At 27.6% G+C, this 27,117-nt stretch overlaps 2 protein-coding genes across 6 annotated transcripts in view; both read right to left on the reverse strand.

Annotated features, from left to right (window-relative positions):
- On the reverse strand, positions 1-5,695 carry LOC132917479 (protein RER1). 3 transcript variants are annotated; one of them, XM_060978233.1, is made up of 7 exons: positions 5,340-5,695; positions 3,671-3,776; positions 1,895-1,999; positions 1,305-1,404; positions 1,001-1,218; positions 614-688; positions 1-478 (listed from the first exon to the last, which is right to left on the reverse strand). In XM_060978233.1, exons 2-7 carry the CDS (start codon positions 3,740-3,742, stop codon positions 425-427), a joined length of 624 nt encoding a protein of 207 aa, XP_060834216.1. In that variant the 5' UTR covers positions 3,743-3,776; positions 5,340-5,695; the 3' UTR covers positions 1-424. The 3 variants fall into 3 exon arrangements, with proteins under 3 accessions (XP_060834216.1, XP_060834218.1, XP_060834217.1); XM_060978235.1 differs by having other exon boundaries at positions 578-688; XM_060978234.1 differs by having other exon boundaries at positions 586-688; positions 5,340-5,694.
- Positions 5,696-13,092: 7,397 nt separating this feature from the next.
- LOC132922995 (uncharacterized) overlaps positions 13,093-27,117 on the reverse strand; it is a 35,985-nt gene continuing 21,960 nt past the window's right edge. For all 3 annotated transcript variants that reach the window (XM_060986780.1, XM_060986771.1, XM_060986763.1), the window contains 5 exons: positions 23,528-23,684; positions 23,151-23,300; positions 22,776-22,922; positions 21,133-22,065; positions 13,093-16,521 (listed from right to left, as the gene is read on the reverse strand). In XM_060986780.1, coding sequence (XP_060842763.1) covers positions 16,166-16,521; positions 21,133-22,065; positions 22,776-22,922; positions 23,151-23,300; positions 23,528-23,684 — 1,743 coding nt within the window. In that variant the 3' untranslated portion in view covers positions 13,093-16,165. The remainder of the gene's footprint in view (positions 16,522-21,132; positions 22,066-22,775; positions 22,923-23,150; positions 23,301-23,527; positions 23,685-27,117) is intronic.

Here is a 27,117-nt window from a genome sequence, read left to right on the forward strand (position 1 = left end):
TTATATATTATGTTGTATTTAAATGTTTCCAAACGAAAATATTTATATTACAAAAACTGAAGTTTGTTTATAAAATTAATATTGTATTACCCCATTATGTAAGTGCACACTAAAAAAAAATTTTTGATTTATGTCCAACAATATTTATATTTGAACTTTTGCACAGTTACATATTAGATGTAAAAAAAAAAAATAATAATAAGAAAATTCAAATATTTCAATTATGATCATCTAATAATTATTTCTACTAAATATTATAACTTTATTATAACAAAAAAATATTAATAGCCCAATTATCTATTATTTGGGTTCAAGTAACTGAATATAATATTAACATTTTAGTTTTACCTTTAAGTTAATTATTATAATATAATATCTGTGTACAATAAAAACAAAATTAATTAGACAGACATAAAATATCTGATCACGTTACATTTTGAGTGACAACTGGTACCAATTTTTCTGGAATTAGAGATAGCTAAAAAAAAAAAAATATCTTGATTATGTTACATACGTGTATGTGTATATATTATCTAATTTAATTATAATAAAATATGAAAAAAATTCCTAGTCCCACCTCCTCACCATTTAATAATCATTTAGCTCTAATCACCTTTCCACTCTCATCATGACCTTGATATTTGGGCTTACTGTGAGTGAATGGTAAATATCTGTATCTGATCATATGCTGAAACATAGAAAATAAAATAACATGAGCTATATGAATATTTTTATATACAGTTAAGAGGACGTCGCACTCGCATGTGTTGATTATTAATTAATTATAAATATTAAATACAATTTTGAATATAACAACTTTAGATTCTAACGATGTGATCCTTTAATAGTTGTTATAGATGATAGCAACTGTACTTGTAAATTGTGTCTAAATTAATGTGTTGGGGCCATTGGTTTATTTAATTGTCATGTAAGACAGAGTATAATATGTAATTTTAAAATACTTATTATAAAATAATATTGTACTCTAATTATTTCTTACCATTATTTGGCGTTTCATTGTTATACAAAATAGAACAATAAAGTATAAGACAAGAATAGGCCAAAATACAGGAACGTCAAAGAATTGGAAAAATGTCAAAAATATTGACAACAATGTAGATTTTATTACCGAATACCAAAATTTAAATTCAGGTAATCGGCGAATAAATGGTCTGAATTCTTCATTTGCTCGTGTTGGCAACGATGGACCAGAATCATCTAAATTAACATACAATATTTTAGTTGTTTTAATATATTAATATTGCATTTTAAATAATAAATTATATCCAACGATAAAAAATTACCTTCAAACTCATCCATAGCTGGATCTATTTTTGGTGTAAGGAATGCAATGAATAAATTTAAATGGTATATACCTAATGCATACGTAATTATATACCATCCCTAAAAATATAATTATTAACATTTCAATAAATTGTTAAATAATAATAATAAATAATATAAGTATAATTAGTGCCGCAACTACACATTATGGGGCTGGTGTGCAAATCTTAATTTGGGGCCTAAATTTAAAAACAAAAAAAAAACCTACTGTTAATAAAATATGATAGTTGGTGTTTATATTATGGAAGGTAATATTGTTATAAGGAATATATCAAAATTATTAAATTGTAATTTAATTGTGTCGTACAATGAAATATTAAATTCTCAATCCCCAAAATAAGCAAATATAATAATAATAATTTTAGAACCTATTCTATAAAATATAATATAATAAATATATATCCTATCTAATATAATAAGAGTATATTTTAGTATTTAACCTTCCAACAGCAAATATTTTTATGACAAACAATTTTTAACCACAGTAAATATATACATAAAAATATTTTAGTGTTTATGCATATAAAATTAATTAAAATTGCAATATTACCTGTAGCATTATTATTCTTATCATAAATAAAAGAATAAATACAAGTGCTCCTATCCATCTGGCTGTTCGAAATGGTGTGATGTCATCAAGAAATTTTTGAAGTTTCTGTAAAAACAATATCAATTAGATAAAAATGTTTTAATATTATGTACTGAAATGTATACAAAATTAATTGTTGTAAGTAAAATAAACTTGATCAAAATAATTATTTTAAACTAAAAATAAAAAATTATTCCATTAAATTTTCAAATATTAACTTGTACATTATTCTAAATTTTGTTAAGGTGCAAAAATCTAGTTTAGAACCTACATAATCTTTTAATTTTTTTTTTTTTTTTGAAACAAATATACTATTTGATTCTGAGAACAATACTGCAATAAGAATTGACCGGACAAACTTAATTTCAAAGTTATAACAATTTTAATTATAACGTTAGGTACATATTTTTACTCTTAGGTAAGAACACTGTCATGGTCCATGTACATTTTTAATTGAATCCTGTCATTTTTACAAAATAAAACAATTATAAGTTAAAAATCATTATTTCTAAAAATATATTTTTACAATTTTTTTTTTAAATTAAATTTTATTTTTATATTTTTTGGCTCTGCTCCTCAGTGCATTACACAGAAGCAAGCAAATTACCAAGACTAGTCTCTAGTTGCACCCAAAATGCATTTGTTTTTAACCTGTGATTTACCTAAGGTGATTTTGCATATAAAATTGAGAGGTTTTCTTTTTAAATAATACAAACAAACACTGAATATGATCATTACCACTAGACTAGAATCACCCACGTAAAATACAAATTAAAGCTATATATTTAATCATATAATAGATTGCAAAAATGTTAAAGTATTATACCTTAAAAAAATAATGATTTTTTTTGCATTATCATTTTTGAAACGTTGAAGTATCTGTTTTGAAAAAAAATTTGATTGGGTGCTAAATTAAATTTATTCTAAATTACTTAACATAGAAAACGAATTTTGATTAGAATTATTAATAAAATATTTTTGAATTTAAACAATGATTTTTAAAATTAAAGGTTTCTTATCAATTATAAATGTAAATAAACTTTTAATTTTTCATAAAGCAAAGAAATCTTGCCAAATTATTGTTTTTTTTTAAATTATATAAATATAAAACTATTGTATGAAACAGTCACAGTCTTACAGTTATAATAGATAATAAATTCAATAATAAATGTTAACATACCTAATAAGAAAAAAAAATGTTGAATACATATTTCACCTAACATAAATGATTTTGAACATGTATTATTAGCTATTACATACAAAAAAATTAAATTTTAACAAATAATATGTATTATATGTATAAAATGCAAGGTTATTCTTAATTATTTAAAGAAAACAAATTTAAAATATTTTATATAATAATATTAAGTCTAATTAATACAATAAAATTTAGTTTAGTTATCTATCTACTCGTTAAGTTAAAAAAAAAAAAAAAAAAATACAAGAACTTGTAAATAGATTATAAATAAGTTGTTAACATACAAAATATTAATATACTAAATAAAACGTTTCTGTCTAATAATGTAATCATTTCAATACTTGATAATATTTATTTTTTGTTTATAAAGAAATGATTAGAAATATATATATATTTTTTCAAGTTTGCATTAAAGAATATATTATACTAATCTTAAATAATCAAATTTATGAGATTCAAATCTTTAATAAAACCGTATTGTGTAATCCATACCTACTACATGATAAACATAAATTATTATATAATACAATATTAATTACCTGAGATAAACGAAGAAAAGCCAATGAAACTGTGCTTTGCTGGGTATTTGAATCACTTGTAAAGTCTTGCATTTTAGACTAGAAGTTTACTTCAAATTTATAACTTCTGTAACAAAAATAAATAAAAATTAAGTAATTTAAAAATATACATTATAAATAAGTATGTAGTTAGAAATAAATACTTAAAATTAAAATTAAAAAATTATTTCATTTATAATTTTTATAAAAATAGTTTAAAAAAAATTACTAATAAATTAATATTTAATAGCTTCTTGTAAATATAATAATAAAATTCCATAAGTTGACTGTAATAAATCTAGTTCAAAATCAGTGGCATATAAATTACATTGATAAAAATGGAATGGATAGGATTTTTCTATACTTAATACAGTTAATGCTCAGAGATCAAAGTTGTGTCCAATTGAAATGAATTATCAAACCAACTACTATAGTTATTACTCACTATGTTAACCACTGCCTTGTTGTGCTAACATGCCACATATTAATATAATTCAATCACAAAAAAAGTAACTGATGTCCTATCTATTAATTTATCATCTATGATTACCTCGTTAGGTAATTGTTTAACAATGAATAAACAATCATTTTAGTAGAAAATGTTTGACCTAATGGGACAATTTCCTCTGATAAATAGACACAAATAATGAACTTGAATGAACTAAATATAAGTTGTGGAAAAATTTTCAAAAAAATATTTTTGGTCCTAAAGAAAAGAATCTAGAATACAATACTGCACAGTATTTTTCACGTGAAATGATTAAATACAATTTTTTTTTTAATTTTAGCCATAAACATATAAGTATTGGGCAAATACTCATAGGCGCAATTAGGGGGTGGGTGCTTAGGGTGTATTAGCACCTTCAAATATGTTTTCATAATATCACATTCAGCAGCAATTCAAAGCTATGCTCGGAAAATGAAGAACTTAAGCAACTTCAGGTTTTTTTTTTATTAAAATTAGGCCTACGTAAATACTTATAATTTAATAAATAAATCATATTTAAATATTGTAGAAGTTTAACAATTATTAAAAATTAAATATCAAGTATTAAAGAATCATTGAATTAAAAACCCAAGCTATATTTAATGTTTAAATTAAATATTGAATACAATGGTATTTACTTTTATTCTTATATTATCATTTTCAAACAGTAACAGTAACATTTTGTTTGATATTATAAGTATAATTCTTTAAAAAATAAATGAAATTGAGTTTTTTTATAAACTGTAGGTATAATTAACTGTAACTATAATAATTAGAAGCTATTTTTAAAAGTTTTACTAGATACCTACATTTATAGATAACATTAAAAAATAAAAAATAAAATTATTACCTTCTTGAATAGTTAGCATATAAATCCCTAAATTTAATTATTATACAGTTTCCTTATAATTTTAATATTTTGTGTTATTTATTAAAATATTATATTTTGAGAAGTTTTTTCTTAGGGTTCAAATTTTTTTCCGGAGTTCATTTTCAGGGAAGTTTTCTTGAGGTTTCTACTCTGATTACAAAAGCCAGCTATTAAGAACTCACTTGGACGGACGTGTACATACCTTATATTTCAGTAATCTACAGTGTATATACTGTATTTATAAAAATCAACGCCAATTCAATAAGTCATAATCATACATAAATCATACTCACATATTTATTGTTTAATGGTTATAACCTCGCGTTTATTTAATGCGAACATAGAACTCCAGTTTTCGTTTGGAAAACCATCATCCCGGTGCTGATAATTGGAATACACAAATCAACAAATGCCTCCAATAATTAATTCCACATGCCTGACAAGGAGCGGTTAACCAGTGTCCCAGTGTTCACAATTAAACATATAATTACTCAGGACAACGTTATATCATGTATATATATTTATAATTAAAACGGTATTGTAATTACTAATTAAGAACCAACTTATGAGATTGCTACGAGCGGTGGCAGTAGCCAGTCGGCAAGAATGAAGAAAGTAAAATTCGTTTAGGGCTGTTCGTCAATCGTCACTGATAACGTGATAATATTCCGGTTGCGTGGACTGTTGTGAGTGCATACAACCACTGAACGAGTGACAGCTGGCGCACAATTTACTCCATGAAATAATTTTAATTTCAAATGGCGGCAATAAAAATTAATTGTACATCTTTATCTATTTATACACGTCAATATATTTTGAAAATTGAATAATGAATACACAGCAGTACTTGATTTGGAAAAAAACTAGAAGGGAGACTCAGTGGATGTCGGATGAACGAGCGTTCTACACAAAATTCAATATCATATTACTGTGAGGAGCAAAGCCTCCCACATCACCTTCAGCCACCCATAATCCCCAAAAATCATTACATTTATTATATAAAAATATTTTATAATAAAGAAACACTTATTTATTTATTACACATCATCCAATGACATTATAATTTAAATTACGATTTATAAAGATACCTATGTAACATGTTATTATAATAACTCATCAATACGACAATACACCTACTAAAACTTATCATGTATTATTACCTATATATATATACACCAATACACCCATTTACATGAATACAGACATACAGATACAGTATTGTGCGACACAAACGTCGTCGAGAAACGATTTTATGGTATACAGCACAACCCGTGGTTGAAGATATAAGTATGACGTAAAAGTTAAGCAACTGAGAACAACAAAAATAATATACCTAATTAATACATATATAATGCACATCGACAAATGGGCTTCGAATCAAACGTATATTATATACGTGTACATTAAAGCAATAACAATAGAATAAATATCACGCACATCGATTGGCGTCCGCGATCCTATGTGCGAAAATAAAAAAAATGTAAAAAAACGTCTGGAGGACTGTTGTCGGCGGTCGTATGGCGAAAAAATCGTATAAACACACGGCTTGCAAAAGACGCAAACTACGCAAATACGAAAAGAACGGGTTGGAAAAACTCTGGAAAAGTCTTAAAATCCCGTGAAAAGTTTGTACATAATAAATAACTGTTTATTATTTTAACTTTTAATGTTTTGTCCGAGAGGGGGGATTTTTCCGTTCGGTGTGATGGGGGGAGATGTACGGATAAGGTTCTAGATCTTTTTTCTATGTTCTAGATTCTTCTTTTCTTTTTTATTATTATCATATTCATTATTCTTATTCTTAATCTTATTATTATTATTAATATTACTATTTTTATTATTATTATAATTATTTTATTCTCATAATAACTTTTATTTAAATTGTGCGTTTATCGGCGATTGCACTATTGGGGTTTCTACGGTTTCTTGCTATCTGTCACAGAACTCGATACCGGTCCTGTGTTATCGCTAATGAACTAGGTATAAAAGGCCCTGTGAAACGACCAGCATTGACATTCACTGTCTTTCCTCCGTCGTAGCAAGACCCACCCGGGCAGACTTGCGCGATTAAGGAAGGCATCTGATGTCTATATTTTTTGTCAGAGATTTTTTGATTTTTAGCATATTTTATGTTGCCTGCACATTATATCGCTCTTACTCAAATTATTAAATAGTGATTTTATTCATACCTATATTCGTAGCTCTAACATTTCCTGAGCTCAAGCTCTGGTATGCACAAACAAAATTCGACCTTGGCTTTGTTCCGTGGCTTATATAAGTCTGGCACAGTTCGGGCGCAAGATTGCCAGTGTTTGGTGTGTTGCGGTTGCGGGAACACTGATCGTCACGTCTGTATTAAGTATTTGTGTATTTTATTTTTTTTATATATTCCCTTATTACGCGATAAACAGTCATCTGTAGGAATACATTATTCGTGAGTGTCCAAGTAAGTTTCCCAAACAGAACGTATATTCGTAAAAACCCCGCCGTTTCCCTGTGCGTTATCGACATTGTCGACACGCGCAGAGCTGCGACAGGTTACGTTCCGCAGAAATGACGATTCGCGCGTACGTCGGATCTAGTGAGCAGATGGCACAGTTCCAGTGACTCGTCAGAGTTCCGCGTTACGGGTGTATCGCTCTCGTTTGAGCTGCCCGTCTCGTGTGCCGCTGTAATGATCTGACAACGCGTGCGATTCGATTCTGATCCGATTATTCGGTGGCTGTGACGTCGTTGAATGACATACGAATCTGTTCGAAATATTGTACACATTACGAAAACGTTAATTTTTTGTTTTGGTAGTGTTTATAAAATTGTCTATTATACGAGATCTTTTTTAGTTATACATATATCCAGGTTCATTTAGTTAAGTTTATTGTTTATAAACACCTAGTTATGAATATTTCTTTTTTTATAGATTTCCAAAAAAATTGAGCAATTAACTCAACTGTGGCCAATCGATGTTAAAAGCATATTAGTTGTTGAAAAAACATTCATAGATTTGACATATTGACATCTTCTTCTTTTATATATTATTTTAATAAAAATGAAAAATAGTTACGTTCACAATATCTAGGATCGCAGTGGTCGCATAGAAAAAAGGTCTTGGTGTTGTCGCTGCAGCCTAACGATTGATTATATTAATTACCCATTATTATTAACCAATTTTTTTTTCATAGTCGATACAAATATACAAATATTATGGCTATAATAGGTTATAGGTTATAGGTATATTTTGCATCAGAAAAAATTGATGATTTACAAAATTCATTACATCAAATGTTGCGTTTCCAGCGTTCCGTTTCAAATAAATAGAAGGGGTACACTAAAAAAAAAAATAAAAAAGAAGGCAGACTCCGTCCCTCCACGTCCGCCCACAAATCAAGCACTGATACACAGTGATAAACTAATAACAAGCAAGCATTCAAATCTATGTATAAATAGAAACAAAATTATTGATAAAAATATTTAACCTTTTTGCACTTATACAGTCTTGCCTACAATACATTATTATGCTTATTAGTTTAAATAGTTTTTAAATACATTAAATTAGCAAGGCTAGGGACTTATGGCATTTTAAATCATTAAGATACGCGCTTAAAAAAGTGTTTAAAAACATCACTATAAGCACTCAAATAAGCGTTTAAAAAGCTTAAATTTGAGCATAAATATTTAATCAAATTTTTTTACATGATATAGTAGGTACTAGACATAATTTGTAACTGTGCTAAAAATAATATAATTAATTATTACAAAAAATATTGAAACAAAATGATTGGGAAAAGTTTTTAACTAAAAAATCAAAAAAAATAAATAAATCTTTATATTATAAAAAAATCAAAATTCACTTTCGAAACATTTTGCCTTATTGTTTATAGATTTCTCGAGGGATTTTCTGCAAAAAAAAACAATAAAAGTAGAAAAACTGGTCAAAAAATCAAAAATAATCACAAAAACTGGAAATAAGCATATTTGTAAAAAATTGTTAAAAAAAACAAAGAAAAAGCACTCAAATTTCATAATTGAATATTGTAATAATATAACATGACATATACTTCCATAGCATTCTGCTAAATTTTAAGTCAATATACAAAAATTAGCAAATGCTTTAAGTCCCGAGCCCTGTTAATTAGTAATAATTATTATTTATTACTATTATAATATAGCATATAATAATGTCCACTTCAAAGTACAAAATAAAAAACTAAACAATTCACATCCTAATAAATTTAATAAAAAAAAATACTTTAAAACCAATATTTGTAATTACATTTTAATTATTTACTAGATTTTAAGAGCAAAATGCATTAGTCTCCTCTCCTCTTGACCAGTATAATAAATATTTAAATTGTATAATTATACGAGAAGATATTGAGGAAAATTAGTTTTAAAAATATGCGTATATAAGTATAAAATGTTTTCTGACATTATTTATTTATTGTTATTAATTCATAACTAATATCACATTATGATTTTTATAATATACACAAGCTTTAAAAAACATACCACTAGACAGTCTAAACTATAATTGTTTTAAAATACCATAACTAAATAGCAAATACATACTAATTGCTTCTTGCCATTACGATTTTTGAATTGCAATACCTACCTACATTTAGGTAGTTAACTATTAATTGATTTTCTCGTTCAATTTAAAAACAATTATTCCACGATGACATACTTTTATACTATTAAATTAGATTATTATATATTTGGCTAGTTATAACCTTAAAATAGTAGCAATATAGGTAGTACATATAACAGTTATAACAATTCATATAACTACATAGTACATATATATTTTTATAATATAATTTATTAAGAAAATATCGGTACCCCCCTCTCTCTCTCTCCCTCTAACCCACGGACAACATAAAAAATTTAGCAGAATCAACTTTGTGTTGTAAGCTTAGTATTAGAGACTAAGTGAATTGTCAAACTGTCAAATTTAAATTTAAAAACAATATCTGTGTTTTTACGTTAGCTATTTCATTTTATGTTAAATACTCGTGGTTATTTTATTAATTATTAGGTAAGTACCTACTACCTATGTAAAATGTTAAAATGTAAAATATCGTTAAAAAACCAAAATTAAGTTCACAGATATCGTTCTTCACTTCAGATTTGGTAATTAGTCAATTCACTTAAATACTAAAACTAGAGTTGATTTTGATAAAAAAAAAAAAAATAATGCATTGCGCGTGGATCAGGGAGAAAAACGTATAGTGAGCGCTAAGCTGTTCTTCACTATAATCCTCTTACACATTTGATAAAATATATTATATTTATGTACTTACCTATTTATTAATAATATACTAATTAGTAATTTTATACTAATAACCTATATTTATGAATAGGTAATCATAATAATTTATTATTTTGACAAAATCAACAAATGTTATCAATTATTATTATATTAATAGGTATTAGATACTACGAAATTGGTATTACTCTAAACTCTAAAGTCTAAATATTACCATGGCATTTAAAATTATATGCCTATATTATGAATTAGATTTAAATAGGGTACTATAAGATTTTTAGTATCATAAATAGTTAATAATATTAAAGGTACCATTTAACTATATTACTAGGATAGATGCACGAAATCTACGTGGAAAATAAACGTGGAGTGAAATAGTTAAATAAAATATTATTGTGTATTCTAGCTATTCTTATAGGTGTGATAAGGGCTAAGAACGACACGAAATAAATTGTCTTGTTATTATTTTGTTAGGTTTTATGTGGTATATGCTGCCAGTATAATAATACTGATATTACAAAATATAGTCATTAGACCATCCTACGACTGCATACAATCCCTGGCATTTCAATAAATAATAATTAAATAATGATACAAAAAATACAGTGTTCTTAGTCATTACTCATTTTATAACATTAACTGTTTTTGTAACAATATAATACAAATATAATTATTATTATATGATTGGTCGTTGTTTTATTGATTTTCGTTGTCAAATTGTCTGCCGCGTTGAATATATCATAATAATAAATAATTTAGGTAAAATACATTTTCTGTATTATGTACACAATATTATACTGTACATATAGAACAGTGATGTTTTCATAATGACGGTATTATCATAACATTCATAACTAATAAGATACCTCATGGATAGGTACAAGTATTAATAAATAAATAATATATAATTATAATATAATTAGACACAATAACATTGTAGGTACCTATACAAATTATCGAAGTATTAAGTGAAATTGAAAAAAAAAATTATGTAACGATTGAATTGCTTTTAGATTCAAGCTTATATTTCAGGTTCAGACTATTGGGATAACAACTTATACTGTGGTCTGACGAGAGACAGAATGTATTTTCAATCCGCGGTTTCTGAAATTGTGAGTAATATAATATGATTTTAAACAATGCGTCGCGCCGTAAACGAAATCAAAATGAATCTATAATATTTTACGCTGTGCAGAGTTAAATACGGAAACTGGTAACAGCTGCAACGGTAATATCGTAGCATTCGTTAGCAAGTACCTGGTAGAACTAAGAGGAGTGTCTGCTATAATAATGGGTGTACTTTATTTTTATGAGTAAATCAGATTTAGGATATATAATGTATCTTTTTATATATTATACAAAAATTTTGTGTACGACAGGTGTGTCTGCAATGCACTCCGAAACTACACAACCGATTTTTATGAAACTGATTAATTTGTATGATTTGGTTTCCATATGATCTCATTATTACCTCTTCGTTATTTGTTTAGGGCTGTGCGATTATTTTTAACGAATAATAGGTACATAATCGATAAGTAAATCAATTGAAAAAATGCAACACTGGGTGAAAGAGTTATGTAAAGTTGATATGTCGGAAGTATAATCTAGCTATACATCAAATCAGAAAACCAAAAATATTATTTATCCTCACGCTAAATGTTGGAATTTGGCAATCAAATTTAATACGGATGCATTTCGTACGGGCAACGAATAGTATTTAATAATGAATTAATGAATAATATGACAAATGGCTATACTAATAAACAAAAAAATTGTTATGATTTATGACTAATGCAAAGAGGTGGGTTTCACAAACAATCACTAAATATTTAATGAATCAATATCTACTTTGTCATAGACTGCATGATTTAGTGGTCCATTCATTAAATTTTAGTGAACCATTAAATTAATACATTTTTATGCAGCTCAGTATTAGTTTAAATTTGTAAAAAAGAAATGAAGCAAAGGTATAAAGTAGATAAGTTAATTAAATTGTGCTTATATAGCACGTTATAATAAATAGAAAATATATAAGATCTTGGTATTTATTTTGATCCCAAATGTAAATTTGACTGTCATATTATCAACATTGTTAATAGGTCAAATAAAATCCTTGATTTTTACCGTCGAAATTCTGAAGATTTTGATGATTCATTAACTTTAAAGTCCATTTACTGCAGCTTAGTTCGTTCTATTTGTCAATATGGCTCAATAATATGGTATCCATATCAATCGGGTCATAAGCATATCATTGAAAAAATTCTTACGTTTCCTCTCATTTAAATATTCCATAGTCAGAGTTCTTCGTACACTCCACTACTATAACGTTACTTAACCTCGAAACATTAGAACAACGTCGTTTGCGTTTAGATTAGATTTGTACTTTTCATATAAACTTTTTACATGAAATATTGACTGTCTTGAGGTCCTAAGTCGTTTCTCCTTCAATGCCCCAATTCGTAACTCCCAGTCTAAAAACACTTTTTATCTTAACACAGAAGTAACTAATTATGCGAGCAATACTCACCATCATAGAATTATGAAAACTATGAATAATCTGTTCATATCACCAAATTTCAACTCATTCAAAAATTATTGTAATATCTTACTTGTTAATTCATAGCTATAAGTATATTATATTATCATAATTTATAATGCACACCATTGTTTTTTCTCTTTAATTTCTTCTCTTTTTGTATATTACTGTTAAGATCGAATGTGGTTATTATTATTATGTATGTAATTGGGCCTGGCCCGTTTAAAATATAAATAAATAAACAACATTACTCTTGTATAAAGTATAGGTATAATTGTAATGTTGTATAAGTTAATTATTACCAATAAACAATGTTTACTTAAAACAACACAATATGAAAAAACACAAAAAAAAAATGTTCTGGGTAGGTATAGGTTACTTACTTATTTACTAATTTATCACAACATTATGAATACATCGTATAAAACTACCCAGAGACCAGTCAAATAGAAACATGCTTATTTATGTAAATGGTAAATCACTATAAATTTTGTCGGATATAAAAAGTGTTATCAATTTTTATTTATGATAAATGGCTTGGACCGAGTTTACAAAAAAAAAAATTAAAAATAATGTTTGTTTATATTTTTGATAAATATTTATCAAGTATATATATCTAATATGCGATATATTAATTTTGGTCTCTGGACATCAGTTACACGTACAATAGCATAGTCTTTAAAAAATGTTTAAACTAAATGAAACAAACAATATTTTTTACTTAAAAAAAAATATTAAAAATCGTAGCTTTCTTAATCATAAACGTATGTACTAATTTACTCACTCTCGTGGAAATTATAATATATATATTATAAATTACATTAATATTTAATCAAACAATAAATTAACAATATTCATTTGGCATATAGTACATTTTAGACAATTTTTTTAACGTATAAAGTGTTGAAAATCACGTATAAAAACTATATATTTATATTGCACTCGTATTTTGGTAATCTAAAGTAATAAGTATAATATTGGTAATCAGTAAAATGTTATAATCATTAAAATAATAAACAAAAAATATAATAAAAACACAAAATTAATTGAAAAATATCTATATAAATGGTTCCATATTTTGACAAGCTAGGTAAAAATCAGTACACTGTTTAATAATTGTATTATATAAGTATACTACATGTTTCTGTACATATGTATAGAATGTATAGATAAATGTATCAAAAATAGTTCAATCAAATAATTATTATAGTCGATATAAACATTTTGCTCTTATTTTATATTTATTCTCCGCTTAGTTATATACGTCACCATTTATATTTTAATATTGCACTATTTAAATATAATATTATATTACACGATAAACAACGCTATAATGATAATAATAAGTAATATTACGTAGATATATAATTTTGATGTTTCGTTCTATAGGCAGTATATCGCAAATGGCACAATCTATTAAAACTAAATATACAATTAAAAAAAAAAAAAAAAACAATCCTGATAATGTTAATCGTAATATATGTTTGATAATTATATAATCGTGAAAGTAATTAAATATTTGTTTTATAAATATAAAATACTAATTACTTCAATAAAAATTACGTATTTTAAATTTTTAATAAACAACAAAAAGTAGTTTCATACTATTAGCAAAATAAAAAAAAGATAACTGAAACAAACAAAAATGAATACAATTTATTATTTAAATTTCTTAATATCCATAATTAACAATCAATAAGTAAACAGTAAGTATGGAAATGAGTTGATAAAATATTTTTTTCTAAATTACTGTGTTCATAAATACAAAATGTTTCATTACTATATACGAGTAGGTATACTTAAAAACACTTTACCTTCCTTATGAGTTATGGTTGTAGATTTTTAGTCAGTATTTGAAAAATTATTTCTAATTAATAATAGTATACACTATAGAAATATTTAAAGTATGACTATAATATATATATGTGTGTATATATATTATAGGATGATTTATTTATAATTGTCTATATTTGAAATCTATGAAATATTTGTTATATGTATTTATTACTTTTATTTTTAATTTTTAAATTAATCAGCAGTACATAAATTAAAGTAAATACTTGAATACAAATTAAAAATTTGGCTCGGAAAACAGTAGGTATACTATAATAGAATTAAAATCGTTTTTATTTCATTGTAAGATATTTTAACCCAATGAAACTCACTATAATATAGTATAATATAAACACTGCATTTCATTCTATACCACTTGAATAACGAGACATAATTTTATATCCGACAACACAGTTAAAAAATATTAAGTTTTTAATTAATACGAACGATAAAAATGGCAGGATTTCAGTCACTGTTCAGAAAGAAAAAAGTATAAAAAGGTTTAAACTGGACATCGACATAGAGTATAACAGAAATATGACGAATGGCACATGTGGTTTTTATATTATATTTAAACTAACAGAAGATGTTTTAATCAATTTAATAATAGTTCTTAACAATAATAAAATAATTATAGTCAATTTTTTGATTTTTGGCACATTTTATTAGCATGCAAAAATCACGCTCATTACATCTACTTTACCTATATATGTATGATGTATCATTACAACTGCGATATAATAATTGTATATTTGTATATAATTGTGTTAAAATTACATGGTATCGTTAAAAAGTATTAAAAAAAGAAAAATCCTTAGGGCATCTAATTAATTATTGTTATGTTACATAAATCATCGTTTCGTAAAGTATTCGTCTGACGAGTTCCTAAATTTGAGTCGTATCTGTTGACGGACGGACGCTATGACGCCGGACGGACAAAATCCATTTTACGCAATTACTTTTTCCCGGGCACGAACGTTGCAGATAACGATTTGTGGAAAACAATTTAGTGTTATGGTAAATGGACGTAATAATCTTAAATTAAACTTAACGTCGTTTAGAAAACTGTATGGAAAACTTCACGACATTGATGATAATAGTCATAATAATAGTAATATTAATAATAAAATAAATAATACGAAAAACCTAAAAACGCTATAAGTAATAAAGTTACACGACACGATGAGACACGCATTTTTTCAGGAAGTAAAAACCACCGACCACGGTTCACCGGTAGTGGCGGAGTCGTACCGGTTTTCGTGATTTCGTTAACGCGTTCGCAGTAGGTCGCAAGTTTTCGTGCTCTGTACCTACTATACAAAGTATTTAAATAGTAGCTAACCTCGTCTACCAGTCGGTAAACGATAATAATAACGTATTATCAATTACGAATTTTACGATCGCTTTACATACCCCCGACCCCCCCCCCCCACTCCCCAGCACCTTCCCAGATACATATTATTAGATATACTGTTGCGGTCTCAACATCACTGTACGTTCCTGAAGAACATGCTGAGCTTCCACACGGCCATAGGTTTTTTGAACACGGTTACGGAACCGTCGCGTTCTGTGCCGCCCAAAAGGTATACCGCGTACTCTTTGACTTGATGGTTCTCGACAACCGTGCCGCCACTGCCGCGACCAATGGCCGACGCCCGTCCAGCGCTCGCTGCCCGCGCCGCTTTTGTCGACGACCGGACGTCCGAGCTCGAATTGAACGCCGTCGACGAGTTGAGCGCAAGAGTCTTGGGCGGCGCAGGACGGTTCATGTCACGCATTTCAAACGCGTTGTCGCTGTCCTCCAACAGGCTGTCCGGCGGACTGTTGAGCTTAACGTAATCACCTGTACACAACAGAAAAACGCTGCACTTTAGCCAATCATATTATTTTAATATAACATGACTATTTGTATACATTTAAAATTATGCACAATGATGTCAATATATTAAAGTTACCTATTAATAAACAAATCTCTTAATAATAATATATGGATATTACTAACAATAGAACATAATATTATCATAAATTGCGCCAAATACACGGAAGCCCGCAAGATCCTCAAAAACCCCAACACTCCACCAAGCACTCAACGAAGACAATACGGACGCAATCAATCTTTTCTTTAATAACACAAACATAAGTCATCAATTGTAAGCACACTTAACATGTCAATATTTGTAAAAATTATAATGTATACCCATTTATATTAATCTAATGCAGGCTAAAGACCTTTGATGTTGAAGCCTTAATAAATATATATAAAAAAAAAATAGATGGATATTATTATACTATTATTTATCAGTTTATAATGTTTATATTATCTGGGAGGGGATAAATAAAACCGAAATGGACAATCCACTTGTGATGGATATTGGGGCTCGGAGTTCAATGCAAAGCGCGTTATTTTTTGGTTGCCTCAGGAGTCAAGACAATATATTTCAAGATCGAGTATTACATATCGTACATAGTATTAATTAATATTAATTAATGAATTAATATTTCAAATTTTGAACTCATGGGCTTCCACACTTACATGTTCAGTGGGGCCCATTACCTTTTTGAAAAATAAATGAAAATAAATAAATAAATACTAAAAATTATATCCAATTATAATAACTATTTTATTATTTGTAACTAATGGAAACTGTATATATAAAAAAAAAATATTCGATTCGTGAGCCAAAACAAAATGTATGTGTGAGACACCTATAATGACCTACTGTACAAAGTCTCTCCAAGTCTGGGGATATTCCTTAAGGAATGTATTGCTATAACTTTTACTGAAAACGGTCCAGTAGTTTTTGAGTCTACATAATATTATATAGACTATAAAGGATAAAATAGATACATTCATTTTTATTTAAGATATATATTATCTAGTTAATTATGTCTCTCAGCAAAGTGTTATCATGAGTAACAACAACTATTAACATAAGATAATTGTATTCTTAACACCGCTGTTTATTTTAAATTTAACTCCAAATTATCTATGAGTAATATTCATTATACAAACGACTTGTAGTATAGGATTAAGTCAAAAATTATTTTAATATATTTTATATAGAAGGTGATTATGATTATTATTTTACACAGAATTTATCAAATATAAAAATTATTAACAATTTCTTACCACAGAAAAATTAAGATTAGTACGGCTGAGAGGGTTAGAGCACCCAAGAAACATTACTAGGTCCACTTTTGACTTTCATCAGTAATTTATTATAAATTATTGTAATAATTATTAATTATGGGTATTAATTGGGTAAGTACAAGTAATATAACTTATTACATTATATTATCAATACCATCATGAAGGGGGAACGACTTTTGTTATTGGCGTTAGGTGCCGGGTACATACCTACGTGCTTAATGCTTATACTTATTAGGTTTCTTGCCTAGAATATAAGGTGTAACGTTATATAAATGTTTAATTTAAAAATATTATTTAAAATTAATTTTTATTTTATCTTATAAACTAGTTCCGTAAACATTTAAATACTGAATAGTAAATTAATTTAAAAAAGTTGTGTTGAAATTAAATTGAAATATAAATTATTACAAAACTACGTGCTACAGTGACAGCAGACTATTGCAAAATTTTAATTTTAGTAAAACTAGTTTAAAATTAATGCAATCAGAATATTTCTATAGATATAATGTATATAAATACATAGTACATACAATTTATAGAAGGTTTAATAATGAAAACAATGAATGAATATCAGAATATTAATGTGGAATGGAAAAAAGCACGAATCGTGTAATGTATATACATTTTTGTAGTATTATATTGCTGCGAATAATTCATGCATTTTTTTAATTCGTATGCATTTAATTTTTTATGAACAAGAAATTTAATTATTAATATTTTGATAAGAAATTGGTTAACTAACGTACACACGTGGGATACCATTAAAAGTAGTTATCTTTTACTGTCCTTCAGGGACTAATAACCACTACAAATAACTAAAATAAAATGTTTAAAACTAATTTAAATTAAACATAATATGCATATTTCTATAGAACATTTTCCACTCATACTTCATACATTTTATAGATAAATATAAGCCTAAATACATGAATTATTGTTCGAAAATAATAACACGGCAATAACGATTTGGACGAGTCTGTTGGGCGGAAATAAAAGAACTTGAATTATTTGAGGGAGCATAGAAGTTTAATAAGATGTGTATGTAAAAATATTTAATTTATTATTTTAATTTTTTTTTGGCTACAACTTTTGGTGATAAAAATATTAGCTATACCCCTCAGAAATTGTAATAGATTTTCGCCAATGGCATAATATGACGACACGATTGATGCCGCCAGCGAGACAATTTATATAATATTTAAATGGAAGTGGGACGAGATAATGTTCATTACGGATCTATATATTATATACATCATACGCTATGCCAATGGTGTAACCAAGGGGCTACAGCCCTCTCCAAAATCTTAGGAAAATTTAAAAATACTTTTAGTGTTCTGCGAGACTGTAAACATATTACCATTAAGCATTGAATATTGCAATAGTATTACGTACATAAGACGTAATCGTAAATTGAAATTGTTATTTATATAAAAGTTACTGTAAAAGTTTAATATGTTATATACCCATAGCACCAGCGTACCAAATTTACGAAGAATCCTAATTGAGATTTTTGTATATATCCAATTATCAGCCTTCTCGCCCACTAAAACAAAATACTTGATATACCACTAGGCACTATTTATTATTATATTATTAGGTAAAACAAGAATGCGAAACCTTTAACTTTTTTATAATATGATTGCCGCTGCCACTATGAGACAAAAGATATTGTTTTGTACACAAAAATCACACGATTGTGGACACAATTTAGTGTAACATTGGCACATTGCTAAGTTGTGCGACGTAGTCTACTGAGCCCGTGGATTATCAATTTTATGATCGATTTATTGTCCGGTCAGCAGCAACTATACTATCGCTTAAGATAGTGGTGACCAACCTTTTTTTACGCAGTAAATGAGTTGATTCCCAAGACCTACTTTATATATTAGTTGATTCCGGGGTCATTAAGAGGTATGTACAAGTTGATTCCCTATTGTTGTATATCAATTTATTGGGCTGTTAGAAGTGCAGTCGAAAATATATATTAAATGCAGAAGCAATGGGACTAGAAAATCCATGAAAATCCGAGAAAAATAATTATTTTGAGAGAAGTGATGTCACGGTATAGTAACTAATAATATTTTTAATAAATATTAAATTATAATATAATACAATAAATGGTATTTATAAATAAAAATTAAATGATTTTCAAAATATGAAAAAACTAAAAAGAACAATATTTTTGAGAAACTTGTCAGCCAAACTTCTCGTGGTGTGTCTTGGATTACGCTAATAGGCTGAATATTTGACTAAATAAAAAATATATATATAATGACCCGGGTATCAACTCAACGGTATTGGTGTAGGTAAACAGGTACCAGGGAATCAACTCATAGGCAGCCTTTTTTTACCGAGGGCCATAAAAAAATAAAAAAAGTTCCCGTTGGCCAAGAATTTAAATTTTTTCTTTGAATTGAATGTTATATTTTATTTTAGGCACTTCTTAATATAGATATATTAATAAATTTAATTATGTATTATATATTGCTTATTATAAATATATGTAATTTATTATAATACGATAAGACATAGGAAATATTTTACAAACGTGACATTTTTATAATATATATTTTTTTTAATTTTAATTACTTTGACGGGCCGGTTAATAAATTATCGCTGGGCCAGATTTTGCCCGCGAGCCGTATTTGGTCCCCACTGGCTTAGATACATGATATACCTATACCCTAAGTATATTTTAAACCGTGGAAAACACAACAGTATTAATAATAATAATACAAATAATGATAAGTGATAATTAATAAATAATGACATTAACATCGTATTTCTACGAAGTCTAGAATATTATGATTATAAAAAAAAGTTTAAAATCAAAAAACATAGTATTAGAGATGTTATATAAAAATAAAAAGCGTTTAATACGTACATTTAAATTTATATTTTTATCCATCTGCAATAAATACTAATTGTTTTTAAATATTGTAATATGTTTTTGTAATTTTTATAACAATTATAACTCGTTTTATTAATACTGCATTAATACCCATTTAATAATCTCAAAATTCCCACATTATCGAAGTATTATTATATAAATTGGTTAGGTTACTGTTATTTTAAATTTTATATTAACCGACTGAAGTAATTTCGTATTTTACCTTCCCATCATTATAAGTATAAAGATTTTTTGTACAAATTTAATCTACAATACCCTCCATGATATATCTGTCTGTTTTTTTCGTATTATGTAAACAGGCAAAGTTTATTAATAACTATAATACAAAAAAATGTGCTTGAGTATAGAGAATATATAATAGACATATGTACACATACACACATTATACCAACCTTTGGATATGGCGTTTTGTATGTCAGCCACCATGTAGTTAGGGTTGGAGAAACACATAGGCCCGTCGCCACTGTTAGGTGACTGGTGCACTGTCTCAATGCTGACATACCCAGAAGTGATTTCGCCCGGTTCTTCAGGCGTGCTGTACGGGTTGCCAAACCGGGCGGAAGCGGAACTGGTCATCGGATAGCTACGGCGGTTGAGCGTCTTGTTATTAAGCGTCGACGACCCGGACGACAGCGGCCCATTGGGATGAAAACGCATATGCACGGATCCAAAATCGTGATCAAATTCGACGCGCGGGCTCGGCGCCTCCTCGCCCTCAAGGTACACCAGTTTGGTGGCCTCGACAGGGGTTAGGGCCACGCCGAAATTTGGCACGGACATCGGATCTCGGGGCATCCTACACGGTGGGAACGATGACTTGTAGCCTGGCGGTGACGCGTTCGACACTACCGGCGATATCAACGATCGAGCGATAACGTTCGCTGACTGAGACTTGACCATGTTCTGCTGTTGTTGCTGCACATGTGAAGCATCGGCTGAAACCACGCTGTCCGTGCTACTCAGAACACTGTAAGTCTTGTTATGCGCAAGCCGGTACAGGTTGAGTTGCGACAATTTCGATATCTCTTTCAGGATGTTTACATTCGAACCACCCAAAGACGACGCCCGAGACTCGGATCTGCACTGATGATGAAACTGATGTAGGTGACCGCTGTGATCCCGGTCACCACTGCCGCTATGTTGTTGTCTGTCCGCGGACCGGCCACTTCTGGACCGCCGAACCACAATCGGCGACTGTACGCCGTTCTCGCGACTGCTCTTGGTCGCCGAGGTTGACGTCGTTTCCGACACCGTTAACGTTACTGCTTCGCAGATCGGCGGAGGCTGCGGATAGGTAGTGTGTACTTTCTCCCAAGTCTCGGTAGCTGTAAACATAATATCTGTTAATAATTGTTTAATACAACTACTCTTTGGGGCGCAATTTGAAGGAAGAGGGGCCAGTTAGCATACAAAAGATTTTCATCCCACGGCCTGCTGAAAATTTGACTAATATAACCACGGGGAGAAGACTAATAGTCTTAATTATTCAATTGTTAAAAAAAGAAATCAAAAAATTGATACTTTATAATTTACATTAAAATATTAAAAAGAAAGTCTAAATATCAAAAATGCCCAATTATATAAATTATAAATATATAATTCTGTTTTATGATGTTTTTTGTTAACAAATGTTATTATTTTATTTAAAAAATAAATTAGGATATTAGTAATTAAAAAAACTCAAAGTATGCCTCTGACTACGCCTATTGCCTATACCTACCTAAAATGTATTATAATGTAGGTATATTATACATTTTAGGTTAAAAATAAAGTTTTGTTAATTTTTTTTGTATCCAAATATATTATAATACTATAGTATATGGCGTAAACATAACATATTATTTATGATTAAACACTGAAAAATTCTGTTTACATATTTGACATTTTTTGCACATATTAAATGTTGTTATATTAAACATCAATTTTTAATGAAATAAACATAAAAATATGTTTTAAACTGTTTTAATTGTTTCACATTCATTATACCCACAGATTTTTAATACTACAATGTACAAGACATTTTATAAATTATTACCAAAATAAAACTTCCACAAATCATTACTAAACTGTCCTCCTTTTTTTCCGCCAAAAATAATCATAGAACCCATCACTTTAGAAGCACTGTGGCCATGCAATAAACCTGGATTTACTTTGGTCTTCAAGACACTCCATTTTTTCTTCACTAAAACAGAAAGTTTTTATACAGTACTTATCCACATTTTTTTTTAAATACATTTAATTTTGTTTGTGTTAATTTATAGTTGTTAAAATATGTAATGTTTTAATATTATATGATTTATAATTGATATTATTATTATCAACAACAAGACAAAAGAATAATATAATAAATTCATAAGTAACTTATTTAAATTAACCAACAATTTAATTTTAATATTATATAAGTACCAACCAAAATCAAATTTCCACAAATCTGATCTTTCATGTAAATCGGTCATTCCGCCATATACCCACATTATATCGTCATGTATGATTGCTGAATGTTTGTGTCTCGCTGGTGGAAGTACTCTTCCTTGAGAAAGTAAATGCCATGACTCAGTATCTAAAATAAAAAGAGATTCAAATGATTTTTGTTATTTTCTGAAGTAAGAAAAATTAATTTTGACGTATTAAAAATGTATCTACAATATATACGTATTTTTAATGATAGAAAATATTCTATAGGTATCAATTTCAAAACTATGAAAAATATATATTAATAAATATATTAAATATATTGATAAATTCAAAATTCAGAAAATATTTATAACTTATATATTTTAAAGTTACCGAAGTGGAAAGCCCACATTTCATTTGTGGATCCTTTTAAGTCTCTATATCCTCCATAAATAATCATTGAATTTCTGTATACTAATGCAGTATGACCTCTTCTACCTTTTGGTACATTTGAACCGGATTTTCCTTTAACTTTTTTCCATAAATTATCCTAGAACATTAAAAGAAACTATTTTCATCAACATGTTTAAATTATATATTTTATTTACATTACATATATATACTATTGTTTGTAAAACCCATTAACTACTAACGTTACAGAGTGTTGGTTAATACATAATATTTGCTGCGGTTTAATGTTCTGAAAGAGTCGATGTAAATACCGACGTTTCCCTCGTCCACATTATAACGCCAACCAGTATTATAATAACGTTCCCCTCAATGGCCATGCAGCAGTTGCTTCGACATTACGAGGGTGCGTTTATTAATAAATACCATTTCATTTTATAGCGCTCAAAATATAAGCACCTCAGAATACAAAATTGTAATTTGTACATAGGTATGTACACAAATTCAAAGCAGCACGTTTATAAAATTGATAAATTAAAATTAAATGAACCCAAACTCAACAGATGTTTAGTTATCATAAATATTATAAAAAAACAAACAACATTTTACATATTTTCATTTATCTCAATGTTTTTTTTTTTTTTTAATGCAAATAAGTAAATGAGTGATAAAATGGTGTTGAGAAATAGTTATTACATTTACAAATTACAACATGAACTAGTACAACTCAAATTGTTTTACTGCTTTTGTTTTCTTGTCAGATTTTCATAGAACATTAAATAAATAATATAATTTAAAAAACAACTACAAAAACTTTTGTACATTACTAATTATTATTTAATTACTTTAAAAGTATATAGCTAAAGAGTTTTAGAATTCTAATTAAATTAAATATTAATTATTTAATTATTTAAAACCAGAAGTAGTTATTATTTGTATATTATATTATATTATGTTTTTATTTAATGAATAATTTTTACTAATTAATATAAATAAATAAATTCTGTAAAACTAAATATCTTTTATAATTTAGACCACTTATCAATTTAAATTATTGTTAATATGATATATTTATAAATTACCTACTGATATATATTGTATAAAAATACATATTTAAAAAAGTACTTAATGCATCAAAAGCCTTGGTAATCATTATTTGGTTAATATATAGATAGTTCAAAATAATATATTCATTTAAATAGATTATACGTTTTTAATTAATTATTAGTTCTGTTAATTTTTAACAGTTTTCGATTTCACAAAAATAACCAGACAAAATGTTTACTTACTAAATCAATATGTGTTTATATAATATTGATAATTTTGTACTGTTTTCTCATAATACTAATGTATTTTACAAATCATATTGTTACAATCCTATTGAACAAGGATTATCATAATATTATCTATAAATTGTAATTCAGGCGATAAAGAAGGGTAACCTAATCCCGAAGCAATAATGTAGAGTTATCCCGATACAAGGAGAATACTGATTTTAACGGATTTTAAAAGTATGACAAACAAACTCCACTACCCCATCGATTCAACTTTGTAAAACCTAGTGTAATACCGATATTTGTTGGCGTCGAAGGAGAAGATATAATTCTCGATTCGTTAGTTATGGCCTACAGGGGCGCACACGCCACTTGCAGCTGCCACAACGCGCAATCCATCAAAAACAAATGAAAAAAGTAGATAAATAAGAAAACAACAGTGTACGTGCTTCGAAGTCCGAATAACCGCCCACCGCAATTGTAAGAAATTGGATTATCTCGATTGCGCGTCTTGGCACTTTTCACAGCAAATGATCAACTTTTTTCCCATATATACGCTACTGCAGTGTGACTACGGTTTACACGAGATTTTGATACGAAGCCAAAGTAGGCGCGATGGTCGTGAGCTTTTATCGGATGTAGGTAGGTACTATATGTACACACAAGTCGAATAAAACAGTCACCCCTCGCAAATATATATAGTGCTATACATATCGCATCCCTTTGGGGATAAAAATGAATTGTGCCACCCGTCTTTTCTGTCTCTCTCCAAATGAATCACCCTTCTACAGGAAGGTGTAGATACATGGGAGCTGGGAACCCTCGTCTTTCACCCGCAGCGTCAAATTAAAAGAACTGTCGGTAGACTAGCGTGACACTCGTGGTTTTTGCTAGCAAAACACGGAACATTGCACTGCGCTTAGGTGCAATTAACGAGTTCCCGGGTGCGTTATAATTTCCAGACAGATGTGGAGGTGAAAAATGAAAAAATTTTCAAGTAGTATAAATATTAAATATACGTACATAAAACGGAGAGATATATTATATTATGTGGAAAAACAGATTATAGACTTTTAACACAAAAACGCATTTGATATCAAAATCTTATTATAAACTGAAATAATTTATAAAAACATTCTAAATAATATATTATATATAATTATATACAATTTAATTTAGTAAGATGTGTTTACTATCTATCCAATAGTTAAGTTATTACATAATGTCGAATTATTTTTATTGAATAAAATCATCTTTTACATTAATTTAATACACAATTACTTTTAAATGTATTTTTTAATTACTCTGTTTTATTTTTATACCTACATTTTTAACCACTTCAACTACACCAATGGCTATTATAGTTATATTATATTTTAATACTTGATTGGATAAATTACAATACTAATATGATTTTTAGTAAAAAATACAGTGAAAAATTTATATTCAATTTAGTTTAAATATAACATACCTACTTAAATTGTATTATACTTAAAAATTGATTTTAAAAGTTAATAATTAAATTATTTTGGTTAGGATTTATTATTAATTTATTTATTTGTTGCAAGTTGCAAGAATATAATTTTAGTAAAAAATCCCGTTTGATAAAATATACATTTTATATATATAGCCATTTAGGTACCTACTTGTGCATGGTATTTAAAATTTTGCGTTAAAAATAGAAATTTGTATTTTAATAATTTAAAAATTTAATAACCGAATATTGTTTTAGTTCCAAATACCCATTTCAAGTAAAATTTGTTTCTATATATTTTTATATTTAAATTATATACATTATGTATAATCAAGAACATCTTATAACTTATTTTTAATATATGATTATGATAATGCATGTAGCTCATCGACTAAAGTGCATTAATAAATAGACAATATACCAACTAATATCAACCATGAGTAATATAAGTAAAAAAAATACAGTATAGAGGACCAACATTTTTAGAAACAATTTAAAACTTAAATAAATAAAATTTAATATTTTTGTTGTGTTGTATTCTTTTAAGGTCAAAGTTCAAAACATTCAAAAATGTCTATGAAAAATATACCCGGAATAATTTTATAAATATTTTAGTATATCTAAGACAATACCCTAAATCAAAGTTGAAATTCATGCTTTCATGACTATGTAAGTAGTGTTGGGTATTACTACGCGCTATATACTCTATTCAACAAAACGTCTAGGCTTAGTGGAAGGATTCGGTGTACTGAAACTGTCATATATAAATAAATAATATCCCTTCAAGATGATTCCAATTGTTAGAATTTCTTATTTCTTGTGGCTTT

Source organism: Rhopalosiphum padi, chromosome 1 (assembly GCF_020882245.1).
Source record: "Rhopalosiphum padi isolate XX-2018 chromosome 1, ASM2088224v1, whole genome shotgun sequence".
Classification (NCBI taxonomy): domain Eukaryota; kingdom Metazoa; phylum Arthropoda; class Insecta; order Hemiptera; family Aphididae; genus Rhopalosiphum; species Rhopalosiphum padi.

Coding starts and splice junctions, on each gene's coding strand:
- LOC132917479 (XM_060978233.1), bottom strand. CDS start 3,742: ATGCAAGACTTTACAAGTGATTCAAATACCCAGCAAAGCACAGTTTCA. Junction 2,000..3,670: donor CTTTTCTTCGTTTATCTCAG/GTAATTAATATT, acceptor TTGTTTTTACAG/AAACTTCAAAAATTTCTTGA. Junction 689..1,000: donor CAATGAAACGCCAAATAATG/GTAAGAAATAAT, acceptor TCTATGTTTCAG/CATATGATCAGATACAGATA.